The 12,383-nt window shown below is 39.6% G+C and overlaps 1 protein-coding gene across 1 annotated transcript in view; it reads left to right on the forward strand.

The window, feature by feature from the left end:
- Positions 1–12,383, forward strand: part of ttn.2 (titin, tandem duplicate 2) — a 167,306-nt gene that overhangs the window by 100,611 nt on the left and 54,312 nt on the right. Inside the window, exons 167-189 of the mRNA XM_084421002.1 lie at positions 3–132; positions 237–536; positions 633–950; positions 1,043–1,339; positions 1,439–1,738; positions 2,283–2,597; positions 2,720–2,868; positions 3,007–3,157; positions 3,259–3,540; positions 3,625–3,927; positions 4,041–4,346; positions 4,444–4,725; positions 4,846–5,145; positions 5,259–5,561; positions 5,698–6,006; positions 6,122–6,403; positions 6,974–7,273; positions 7,408–7,701; positions 7,800–10,754; positions 10,867–11,202; positions 11,285–11,569; positions 11,673–11,972; positions 12,079–12,381. Coding sequence (XP_084277128.1) covers positions 3–132; positions 237–536; positions 633–950; positions 1,043–1,339; positions 1,439–1,738; positions 2,283–2,597; positions 2,720–2,868; positions 3,007–3,157; positions 3,259–3,540; positions 3,625–3,927; positions 4,041–4,346; positions 4,444–4,725; positions 4,846–5,145; positions 5,259–5,561; positions 5,698–6,006; positions 6,122–6,403; positions 6,974–7,273; positions 7,408–7,701; positions 7,800–10,754; positions 10,867–11,202; positions 11,285–11,569; positions 11,673–11,972; positions 12,079–12,381 — 9,100 coding nt within the window. The remainder of the gene's footprint in view (positions 1–2; positions 133–236; positions 537–632; positions 951–1,042; positions 1,340–1,438; positions 1,739–2,282; positions 2,598–2,719; positions 2,869–3,006; positions 3,158–3,258; positions 3,541–3,624; positions 3,928–4,040; positions 4,347–4,443; positions 4,726–4,845; positions 5,146–5,258; positions 5,562–5,697; positions 6,007–6,121; positions 6,404–6,973; positions 7,274–7,407; positions 7,702–7,799; positions 10,755–10,866; positions 11,203–11,284; positions 11,570–11,672; positions 11,973–12,078; positions 12,382–12,383) is intronic.

Below are 12,383 nucleotides of genomic sequence, written 5' to 3' on the forward strand. Positions count from 1 at the left end.
AGGTTGAGTCAACTGACACTACCTCAGTTATTACAATTCCTGTGAGTTTGAGAAGCCATTCTGGCAGGTACACAATTACAGCAAAGAACAAATCAGGACAGAAGCATGTCAACATCAGAGTAAATGTGCTTGGTGAGTTTTCTACTTATATTTAATTTTTTTATTTGTTTAATATTTTTAAAGACTTAATCAAAAATAACATTGTGCTATGAAGTAAATTGATAATTTTTTTCCAGATGTTCCTGGAGCACCCAAAGAGCTCAAAGTTACTGATGTCACCAGAACCACAATGAGACTCATTTGGAAGCTGCCAGATAATGATGGTGGTGAAAGAATCAAAAGTTATTTTATTGAGAAGAAGGCTGTCAATGGAAAGGCTTGGACGATTGTCAACGCTACTTGTGCCAGCATGGCCTTTGTCGTGCCCAACCTCCTTGAGGGACAGGACTACTTATTCCGTGTTCGTGCTGAGAATCGCCTTGGCTTTGGACCATTTACCGAGACCACAGAACCTGTTAGGGCAAGGGATCCTATCTGTAAGTTGGTTAGCCCATTATTTTGAAAAGCATTGCATGCCTCTAAATTGTTTTCTAATTAATTTCTGATTAATCTTATTTTCTTTTAATGTCAAGATCCTCCTGATCCTCCAACCAAAGTGAAAATTAACCTTGTTACAAAGAACGCTGTAACCTTGACATGGGTTCCTCCTAAGAACGATGGTGGAGCACCCGTAAAGCATTACATCATTGAGAGGTTGAGCTGGGATACCAGTGGTCCACAGAAAGAGACTTGGAAACAATGCAACAAGAGAGATGTTGAAGAGACTACCTTCATCATTGAAGACCTTAAAGAAGGTGGCGAATATGAGTTCCGTGTTAAAGCTGTAAATGAAGCTGGTGCAAGCAGACCCTCTGTTACTGCCGGTCCAATTGTCATTAAGGACCAGACATGTGAGTTGAAGATCATGTAATTTTTTTATAAAGTTTCTTGAAATATGACACTTAGTTATTTGCTAACGTTTCTTTTAAATCTTTTTTTTTAGGTGCTCCAAGTATTGATCTCAGAGAGGCTTTAGAAGGTGCAGAAGGATATGATGTCAACATTGTTGCCAGGATACAAGGCTGTCCATTCCCATCTCTTGTCTGGCACAAGGCTCCACAGGACAAGCCTGATGACAAAGCTGCTGTACAGTATGACAAACATGTCAATAAACTTGTTTCTGATGAGAAATGCACCCTGTTAATTCAGCAGTCAAAGAGAGATGACAGCGCATTATACACTCTGACAGCCACCAACAGTTTGGGCACAGCCACCAAGAGCATCAAGCTTAGCATTTTGGGTAAGTCCTTGAATTCCATGATTAAATTTTTTCCTAATTTGGAATGATTCATCCATTTGAAAGATACAAATCAATAATATGCTATTCTTGTGTCCTAAGGACGTCCTGGTGTACCTGTAGGACCAATTAAGATTGGGGAGATTTTCGCTGAAAGGATTGGTCTCTCCTGGAATTCACCCACAGATGATGGTGGTTCCAAGATTACAAACTATGTCATTGAAAAGCGTGAGGAAAACAGAAAAACATGGGTCCATGTCTCTAGTGATCCAAAGGAATGCCAATACACAGTACAAAGGCTAACAGAGGGCCATGAGTATGAGTTCCGTGTTATGGCTCAAAATAAATATGGAATTGGACCACCCTTGTACAGTGAACCTGAGAAAGCACGAAACCTCTTCAGTAAGTTTCATATACTTGGAATCTCTAAGTCCAGCGGTTTTCAAACTTTTTGATTCCCATGACCTCCAAATATGATGATCCCCTTGCGAGGGACCACCTTACTGAAATATGTACATATATAAGAACCCATTTATACTGTATGAGAAAAATGTTAAGCTTGACATAATTCAAATGAAACAATTGGCTTTTATATTGTCATTATACTAAAGGAGAATATTCAAATATTATCTGGAACATATTTACTATGTATTAATTTGTCAGTGTATGTTGATATCTAGTAACAGTCTTCTCGTAAAGTAATATTATATGTATTTTTTTTGTTTTTGTATAACTGTTAAAAAGTACAAGTAAGATGAATGATCTCATGATTTTTGGTTTCCGATTTCCAGTCTTTTGAAAACAGAATGAAACAATGACTATGTAAAATTCAGTAAAAGCTAAAATGGTTTTAAATGTATTAAATATACTATTCAAACTCAGATCCTTGCAAAAATAAATGTATTGTTTAAATTCAATTTATTACTTATTTTTCTTCCCTTAATAGCTGTGCCTGGCCAATGTGAGAAGCCAACTGTTACAGATGTTTCAGTTGAATCTATGACCGTCAACTGGGATGAGCCAGAATATGATGGTGGCTCTCCAGTAACTGGCTATTGGTTAGAGCGTAAGGAAACTACAGGCAAGCGTTGGACAAAAGTAAATCGCGAACCTATCAGAATCAGGACTCTAGGAGTGTCCCATATTGTAACAGGCCTTATGGAGGGTGCTATCTACCAGTTCCGTGTTATTGCAATTAATGCAGCTGGATGCGGCCCTCCTAGTATTCCTTCTGAGCCTGTTCCATGTAGAGACCCCATAGGTATGTTAGGATTTTTTTGTTTTCGTAATTTTTTTTTTTACTCGTGTACTTTTGTATTTTGGTGGCCCTTTAATTTTTTCTAATTCATGCATCTATTATACGTTTGTATTTTTTCTTAACAGCACCTCCAGGACCGCCAACACCAAAAGTAACAGACTGCACCAAGTCAACTGTTGATCTTGAATGGATTCCTCCACTTATTGATGGTGGATCTAAGATCACAGGCTATTTTGTAGAGTACAAAGAAGAAGGGCAAGAGGAATGGGAGAAGGTATGCACACACACACACACACACGCACATATACACACATATACACACACACACACACACACACACACACACACACACACACACACACACACACACACACACACACACACATATATATAATTTACTTTTTTATCTTAGGTTAAAGACAAGGAAATCCGAGGCACCAAGTTTGTTGTTCCTGGACTTAAAGAGCTTGGACTCTACAGATTTAGAGTGAGAGCTGTAAATTCTGCTGGTGTGGGAGAACCTGGTGAGGTTTCTGATGTGATTGAAGTCAAGGACAGGACAAGTAAGCATTAGTTCAGATTTTAGATTTCTCTCCTGTCTTTTCTGTCTTCTGTTTTCGGTATTTATTTATTTATTTTATATTTGATTTACCATATATTTTAGTTCCCCCTGAAGTAGACCTGGATGCAACTGTCAAGGAAAAGATTGTTGTTCATGCTGGTGGGGTAATCCGCATCCTGGCCTATGTGTCAGGAAAGCCTGCTCCAGAGATTATTTGGAATAGAGACGATGGTGATTTACCAAAGGAGGCTGCTGTTGAGACCACCTCTATAAGTTCAGCTTTGGTTATCAAAAGTTGCAGGAGACAACACCAAGGCATTTATACGCTGAGTGCTAAAAATGCAGGTGGAGAGAGGAAGAAAGCAATTATTGTTGAAGTATTGGGTGAGTGGTTTTTATATATATATATCTTAATTCTGAAATTATTTCAATAAACTAATGAACACTGCTTGTTTTTTCTCTTCACAGATGTCCCTGGCCCAGTGGGTCAGCCTTTCTCTGGTGAGAATCTCACCAATGACTCTTGTAAGTTGACATGGTACTCTCCTGAAGATGATGGTGGCTCAGCTATCACCAACTATATAATTGAGAAGAGAGAAGCTGACCGCAGAGGCTGGACTTCAGTGACCTATACTGTCACAAGACATAATGCTGTTGTCCAGGGTCTTATTGATGGCAAGGGTTACTTCTTCAGAATTGCAGCTGAAAATATTATTGGAATGGGTCCCTTCACTGAGACTTCAGCTCCAGTCGTCATCAAGGATCCACTCTGTAAGCCTTGTTTTTGTTAGTTTGTATCAGTATTTTGTATTTTTTACAGTATTCATTTACGTCATTACTTTAAATGAATTATGTCTCACATATTTCTCACACACCTTCTTCAGCTGTACCTGAGCGTCCAGAGGATCTTGAGGTTACAGCCATCACAAATGATTCAATCAGCGTCGCATGGAGGCCTCCAAAGTATGATGGAGGTTCAGACATAACAAGCTATGTTCTTGAAGTTCGTCTTATCGGACAGGACAATTTCAGCATTATTGCCTCAGAGGATAAACTTTTGGACCGTAAATTCACACATGTGGGTCTTAAAGAAGGTTATTCTTATGAATTCCGAGTTAGTGCTGCCAATCAAATCGGTCAAGGCAAACCATCATTCAGCACCAAACCAGTTACATGCAAAAAAGAGTTTGGTAAGTAATTGAAGTGATGCACTGAAGTGATTTCTTTTATTTCTTTTTTCTTTTTTTATTGACTGTTTGATTTATTGAATGCTATACTCTTTACTAGAACCACCAAACCTTGATCTTGAGTTCCGTGACAAGCTTGTTGTTCGCGTTGGGGAAACTTGCACTCTTCAAAGCCAATACACAGGCAAACCAGCACCAACAATTAAATGGTTCAAAAATGATGAGGAGCTTCAGGCAAATGAAGAAATCGCTCTCACCAGCACAAAGAATAAATTATGCTTGACTATTGCAAAAGCAAAACGTGATCACAGTGGAAAATACACTGTGGTTCTGGAGAACTCCATTGGCTCACGCAAGGGCATATGTACTGTTACTGTTGTTGGTAAGCTAATGTATACTTAGATATACTAAAGTAGATATTATATTTTTTATATATTATTTTTTATCTTACAATTATTTCTTTGCAAACTTAATGATGAATCTTGTTTTATGAATTTTTCAGACCGTCCACAACCTCCAGAGGGTCCTGTTTTATTTGATGAGATTTACAGGAATTATATGGTCATTTCTTGGAAGCCCCCATTGGATGATGGTGGAGCTGCTATTTCTAACTACACTGTTGAAAAGAGAGACACCAACAGGGATTTATGGATGCCTGTTACAGAATCTTGCACAAGGACATCATGCAGAGTTCCAAAACTAATTGAGGGAAGAGAGTACATTATTAGAATTTGTGCTCAAAATATTCATGGCATTAGTGATCCATTGCTATCTGCTGAAACAAAAGCAAAGGATATTTTCAGTAAGTAACAGATTCTGCAGTATAATATAATAGTCAATCAATTATTTTAAAAATATTTTTTTAATGAATGGTCTAGAGTTTTACTCATGTTCTCAAATTTCTAACACCTGCAGAGGTTCCAGATGCACCACAGGCACCTGTGATAAAAGAAATCTATAAAGATACAGCTCTGATTTCATGGCTCCAGCCAGCTGATGGTGGCAAACCAATCAAAGACTACATTGTTGAAAGAAAGGAGACCAAGGCCAATATGTGGACTAGAGCTGGAAAAGACCGCATTTTCCCCAACACAGAATATTGGGTTCCTGATCTTCTCAAGGGATGTGAATATGAATTTCGTGTCATGGCAGAGAATGTGATTGGTGTTGGTGACCCTAGTCCACCTTCAAAGCCCATCTATGCCAAAGATCCTATTGGTATGTATCCAAAGATGTTTTAAATGAAACATTTACAATTAACTATTTAAAAAAACAACAACAAAAACACATGTTTAAACAAAGTTAAAATAATAACACCCACCCTCCACCTTTTTTCATGATTTTCTTGTCACAGTGATTCCAAGCCCACCTGTACTTCCAGTAGCAATTGACAAGACAAAAGAGTCTGTCACTCTTTCTTGGCAGCCACCAAAAGACTGTGGCAGAGGCAAAATCTTTGGCTATCTCCTTGAATATCAGAAAGCTGGTGATGAGGAATGGATTCAAGTTAACCAGACACCTGACTCCTGCCAGGGCACTGTATTCAAGGTTATCAACCTTGAGGATGGTGCACTTTACAGATTTAGAGTGAAGGCAGTGAATGCTGCTGGCGAATCAGAGCCTGCATATGTCCCAGAGCCTGTTCGAGCACAAGACAGACTTGGTAATTTATGCGTATTTGAATATGTATGATATTAGTTAATAAGTATGTATGTTATTGCATTTAAGAAAATATGTGTAACAATATTAAATGCTATTTTTGTTTTGTTTTTGTCTAGAGCCCCCAGAACTTCAACTGGATTTGGGCATGCCTCGTGAACTCAAAGCAATGGCCGGAACCCATATTAATATTATTGCTGGAATCAAGGGAATGCCCTTCCCCAAAGTCACATGGAAGAAAAATGAATTAGATGTTCCTACAAGATCAGAGATTGAAACATCTGGAACAGCAACCAAACTAGAGATGCGTTATTGCACCCGTGCAGACTGTGGCGATTACACACTTACTATTGAAAATCCAGCTGGATCAAAGTCAGCCACATGCACTGTGCTTGTACTTGGTAATTTTTTTTATATTACAAAGACTATGAAAAATCTGAAATTGTAAAATTTTAAATAATTTATAACAAATAGAACATAAAAATAAATGAAAATGAAAATACTAGGGGTGTGACAATACACCTAGCTCATGAGACAAGACTACATGATATTGGGCTCACGAGAGATGATATTTTAACACTATTTTTAAGAAATCTTCAATGGCGAAATAATATATGACTGGAGAAATAGACTATTATTCGACTGAGTCACAAAATGCAAAACAATGCAGGTGTATTTTTAAGACTTTTGACTATTAATCATCTTAATCATCGTAGTAAATGTCACTTTATTTCTCATTTCTGAGTATGAATTATCCTATGCAATAAAAGACAGAACAATATAAGCAACTGTAAAAGGTTTTGCCACAAACTCAACTCCGTCATGCTGATATCGTGAGACAGCTTTTCACCTCAACAAGAAATATCGTCACTTTTTAATATAGCAAGATCTTGTGACTCGTCAAACCCCTAGAAAATACCATTCTTTTCAGCAAAGAGTTAAGTTGTTGTTTTATTTGTTTGTTTTTGTAGACAAGCCTGGAGCAGTTCAGAATCTCAGGGTATCTGATGTCAGATGTGATTCTGCCCAGCTGTCTTGGAAAGACCCAGAAGATAATGGTGGTACACGCATCACTAACTTTGTTGTTGAGAAAAAGGATGCAGCATCTGCACAATGGGTGCCAGTCTGTTCATCATCCAAAAAACGTAGTATGATGGCTAAGCATTTGATTGAGGGAACATCATACATGTTCCGTGTGGCAGCTGAAAATCAGTTTGGAAGAAGCGAATATGTTGAGACAACAAAAGCTATCAAAGCAATGAATCCCCTGTGTAAGTATGGCCTGATACATTTTTCCACTTCAAGGCTTATTTAATGTTCATTTTCAAAACAATATCTATAATGTATAACATAAAAAAATAGATATATAATAAACTAATATTTGTTTTCATATCTCATATTTCAGTTCCTCCTGGTCCACCAAAAGACCTGCATCATGTAGATGCTGATAAAACCGAGGTGTGGCTCCAGTGGAATTGGCCCGATCGCACGGGAGGAAGTGACATCACAGGTTTCTTGGTTGAGTACCAAGAAGAAGGTGAAAGGGATTGGATCATTTTTAAGACTGTCAGCATTCCTGAGTGCCATGTGACTGGACTGGAAGAAGGAAAGACCTACAGGTTCCGTGTTAAGACAGAGAATGCAGTTGGTCTAAGTAGACCAGATACCACTGTGCCAGTACTTTGCCAGGAAAAACTAGGTTAGACTCTAATTTTAATGTCCCGTATGATTATTTAAAGACATTTTTTTTTTTCAATATGTATTATTCAATTTTTTATTCTTCTACTGTCTTTGCAGTACCACCCTTTGTTGAGGTTGATGTGAAATTGATTGAGGGAATCATCGTGAAAGCTGGAAGCACTATTAGGATGCCTGCCATTATGAGAGGCCTTCCGGTTCCCACTGCCAAATGGGTCATTGATGGAGAGGAAATCAAAAGTGAAGGCAATATCAAAATCGACACAGACAACTTCTCGACTGTTCTGAGCATTGCCGATTGCACAAGAAATCACACCGGAATCTATATTCTCACAGTGTCTAACTCAGCAGGAAGTAAGACTGTTTCTCTGAATGTCACAGTTCTTGATGTGCCATCTGCTCCGATAGGTCCTGTTAATATCCTTGAAGTGACTCCTGAATTCATGGTCATTGACTGGCGTCCTCCCAAAGAGGATGGTGGAAGCCCTGTCATGAACTATATTGTTGAGAAGAGGGAATCAAATAAGGAAACTTGGGGAGGAGTAAGTTCTGGCAGCACTTCCACAAGGCTCAAGATTTCTCGTCTGCAGCAAGGAGTTGAGTATGTTGTGAGAATTCGCGCTGAAAATAAAATGGGAATTGGCGCAGCTCTTGAAAGTGCACCAACTGTAGCCCGGCACCAGTTTGAGTCGCCTGGCCATCCTGGAAAACCAGTTGCATCTGATATATCTGAAGATGCACTCACACTTGGATGGACAATGCCACTGTTTGATGGTGGTAGTCCAATCAGTGGTTACATTATTGAGCGAAGACATAAAGGAGGCAAATGGATTAGAGTGAATAAAACACCCTGCAAGGACCTTAGATATAGAGTGCTTGGGCTTTTTGAAAGTATCGAATATGAGTTCAGAGTATTTGCTGAAAATATTGCTGGCTTTAGTGGACCTTCACCTACCTCAGATCCTGCCAGACCTTGCAGACCAATTACTGTTCCAGGACCTCCAGTTAACCCTAAGATAAAGGACTACAGTTGTACACATGCTGACTTAGTCTGGATCAGACCCACAAGAGATGGAGGCAGTCCAGTCATAGGATATATGGTTGAATGCCATAAAGAAGGTGCTGAGTGGGAGAAAGTCAATAAGGATGATCTGATTAAGCAGTGTGCTTATAGAGTAAAGGGACTGACAGAGGACACAGAATACAGGTTCCGTGTTAAAGCTGTTAACATGATTGGAGAAGGTGAGACTAGGGAAATCCCAGAGTCAGTTATTGCTAAGGATATTGTCATTCCTCCCGAAATTGAGATGGATGCCACATGCCGTGACCGTATGACTGTCCGTGTTGGACATAACATTAATGTTGTAGCATATGTGAAAGCAAGACCTGATCCAGAAATCACTTGGAGCAAAGGTGAAAGCATTTTGGAAAGGGGCAAGCGTACCACTCTGATAAACAACTTCCCAGTAGTGCAAATGCGTATCAAGGAAGCAACCAGAGCAGATCATGGAAAGTATATACTTAAGGCTGCTAATGAAGCTGGAGAGGCCTCAGCTACTATTATTCTAAATGTTCTGGATAGACCTGGGCACTGCCAGAATCTTAAGTTGACGTACGTAACTAAAAACTCTTGCATGGTGTCCTGGGATGCTCCTGAGGATAATGGAGGCACTGAGATAACAAATTACATTGTGGAATGTCGGGAGCCAAGTATACGAGCCTGGTCAATGATATCATCTGACTGCACAAATCGTATGGTAAAGGCAAAGCTCATGGAAAATCATGAATATTTATTCCGTGTGACTGCTGAGAACAAGTGTGGTCCTGGACCAGCAACAGAAACCAAAACTCCTATCCTTGCAATCGACCCACTTCAGAAGCCAGGTGAGCCAGAGAACTTCCACGTCAGTGATATCGGTAAGAACTTTGTTTTCCTTAAATGGAGAAAACCAGATTATGATGGTGGCAGTCCTAACCTGGGCTACCATTTGGAGAGAAAAGCAAAGGATGCTGAAGAGTGGGAAAAGTTACATGAGGGAGTCCTGAAAGAGACATTCTTCATGGTAGACAAATGTGTTGAGAACCACACCTATCAGTTTAGAGTCCAGTCAACAAATGATGGAGGTGAAAGCGCTTGGGTTAAGACATCTGATATTCTTGTCAAAGAAGAAGTTCAGAAACCAGTTCTTGACCTGAAATTTGTTGGTACCATTGTAGTCAAAGCGGGTGAATCAGTAAGACTTGAGGCTGGACTTAGAGGAAAACCACAGCCTGAGGTTACATGGTTGAAGGACAAGGCTACAGGCGATAACCCAAGGATCAGTATTGACACTGGATACGATTACTCAAAATTCCTCCTAACTAAAACCAAACGTAGTGATACTGGGAAATATGTGGTCACTGCTACAAACTCAGCAGGATCATTCACAGCATATGCCAATGTTACAGTTTTGGATATACCAGGACCTGTCAGAGATATGAAGATTTCTGGCATCTCCACAGACAAGTGCAGAGTTGTATGGGATCCTCCAGAGGATGATGGTGGTTGTGAGGTGGACAGCTATATTCTAGAAAAATGTGAGACGAGAAGAATGGTTTGGTCCACTTACTCTGCCTCTGTTGTCACCAACTACTGTAATGTAACACGCCTTGTTGAGGGAAATGAGTACATATTCAGGGTCAGAGCAGAAAATAAAATGGGGACTGGGCCACCAATGGAGAGTAGGTCTATTATTGCTAAGACACAATACAACAGGCCTGGCCCACCTGATGCACCTGAGGTAACCAAAATTGGTAAAGATGAGATGACTGTGGTATGGGCTCCTCCTGAGAATGATGGTGGAAAGTCTATCACTGGTTACATTCTGGAGAGAAAAGAAAAGCGGGCTGTTCGATGGGTTCCTGTCACAAAGAGCCCTATCTCTGAGAGACGCATGAAGGTCACCAATCTGATCCCTAACCACGATTATCAATTCCGTGTCAAAGCTGAAAATGAAGTAGGATTGGGAGAACCAAGCAAAGCATCCAGGCCCGTCACTGCAAAAGATCCAATTGGTATGTATAGTCTGTATTACATCTATTCATCTGAGATTGTATAATGTTTTTTTCCTCTAAGGATGTATTTAATTGTATCTTAAACTAAGCTGACATTTTTTGTAATATTTAGAGCCCCCTGGTCCTCCTGGCAGCCTTAAAGTAGTTGATAGCACAAAGATATCGATTACACTTAGCTGGGCGAAGCCTGTGTATGATGGTGGTGCTCCGATTATTGGATATCTGGTTGAAATGAGGGATAAGGTGCAAATGGAAGGTGAACTAGAGAGAGATCCTGAGGAAGGCTGGAAGAAATGTAATACTTCTGGACAACTTGTCCTAACTGAATTTACAATTATTAACTTGGATGAGAGACAGGAATATGAATTCCGAGTGTCTGCTCAAAACCAAGTTGGCATGGGCTGTCCCGCAAACCTCAAGGATGCTGTATCACCAAAGGAGGTCAATGGTAAGTGTTTGTTTTAAAGTGTCACTTATATGATTCCCCTTGAAATTCAGTACACTTATTCAGTCTTTTTTCTTCACAACAGAACCTCCAGAGATTGATCTTGATGCCAGTCTAAGAAAAGGCCTTAGCGTTAGAGCTGGATGTCCTATCAGACTTTTTGCAACAATTAGAGGAAGACCAGCACCTAAAGTGACTTGGAAGCGCATGGGTGTTGACAATGTCATTAGAAGGGGCCATGTGGATCAGATTGATACAATGACCTTTCTTGTGATTCCTGAGTGTTCACGTGAAGACTCTGGCAGATATTCTTTGACTCTTTCAAATGCCTCTGGAGAAAAGGCTGTATTTGTTCGTGTAAAAGTCTTAGGTAAACTTATATTTGCATAAAATGCATTTAAAATTAAGATAAGCTTTACATTTACCCAACACAAGGTACTGTCAGTAAAACTGTTCCTGAAATTTATCAACAGATACTCCTGGTCCTGTTGGTGGACTGGAGGGAACTGATATCACAAAGACAACCTGCCAGCTTGCATGGTTGCCTCCAGAAAATGATGGTGGTAGTCCAATCCTTAACTATGTTGTTGAAAAGCGTGAGGTTGACAGGAAAACATGGACAAATTGCACAAATGACTTAAAGAAGACAAGCTTCAAAATCACAAATCTGACACCAGGAACAGAATACTACTTCCGGGTGATGGCAGTTAACAAGTATGGCATCGGTTTGCCTCAAGACTCTCCAAAGTCCTACCTAGCTACAGATTCCAAAAGTAAGTCCACATGGCACAGTATAATTTATTATATTATTTTATATTGTATTGTATCATATAATATAATGCATTTCAAAAATAATATGTATATTTTTACTTTGTTAAGGTGAGCCTGATCCTCCAAAGAAGATGGATGTATTAGAAATTTCTAAAAACAGTGCAACTCTTGGGTGGCTGAAACCACTTAGAGATGGTGGATCTAAGATTAATGGATATGTTGTTGAATACCAGGAGGATGGTCAACCTGAGGACAAATGGACATCATACTCGGTTGTGAAAGACTTGACCATTGTTGTAGCTGGACTAAAAGAAAACACTAAGTACAGATTCAGGGTCGCCGCAAGAAACGCAATAGGATGTAGTTTGGCAAGAGAAGCTGAGGGCATATTTGAGGTCAAGGAACAGCTGAGT

This window comes from Rutilus rutilus (assembly GCF_951802725.1).
Source record: "Rutilus rutilus genome assembly, chromosome: 10".
Classification (NCBI taxonomy): domain Eukaryota; kingdom Metazoa; phylum Chordata; class Actinopteri; order Cypriniformes; family Leuciscidae; genus Rutilus; species Rutilus rutilus.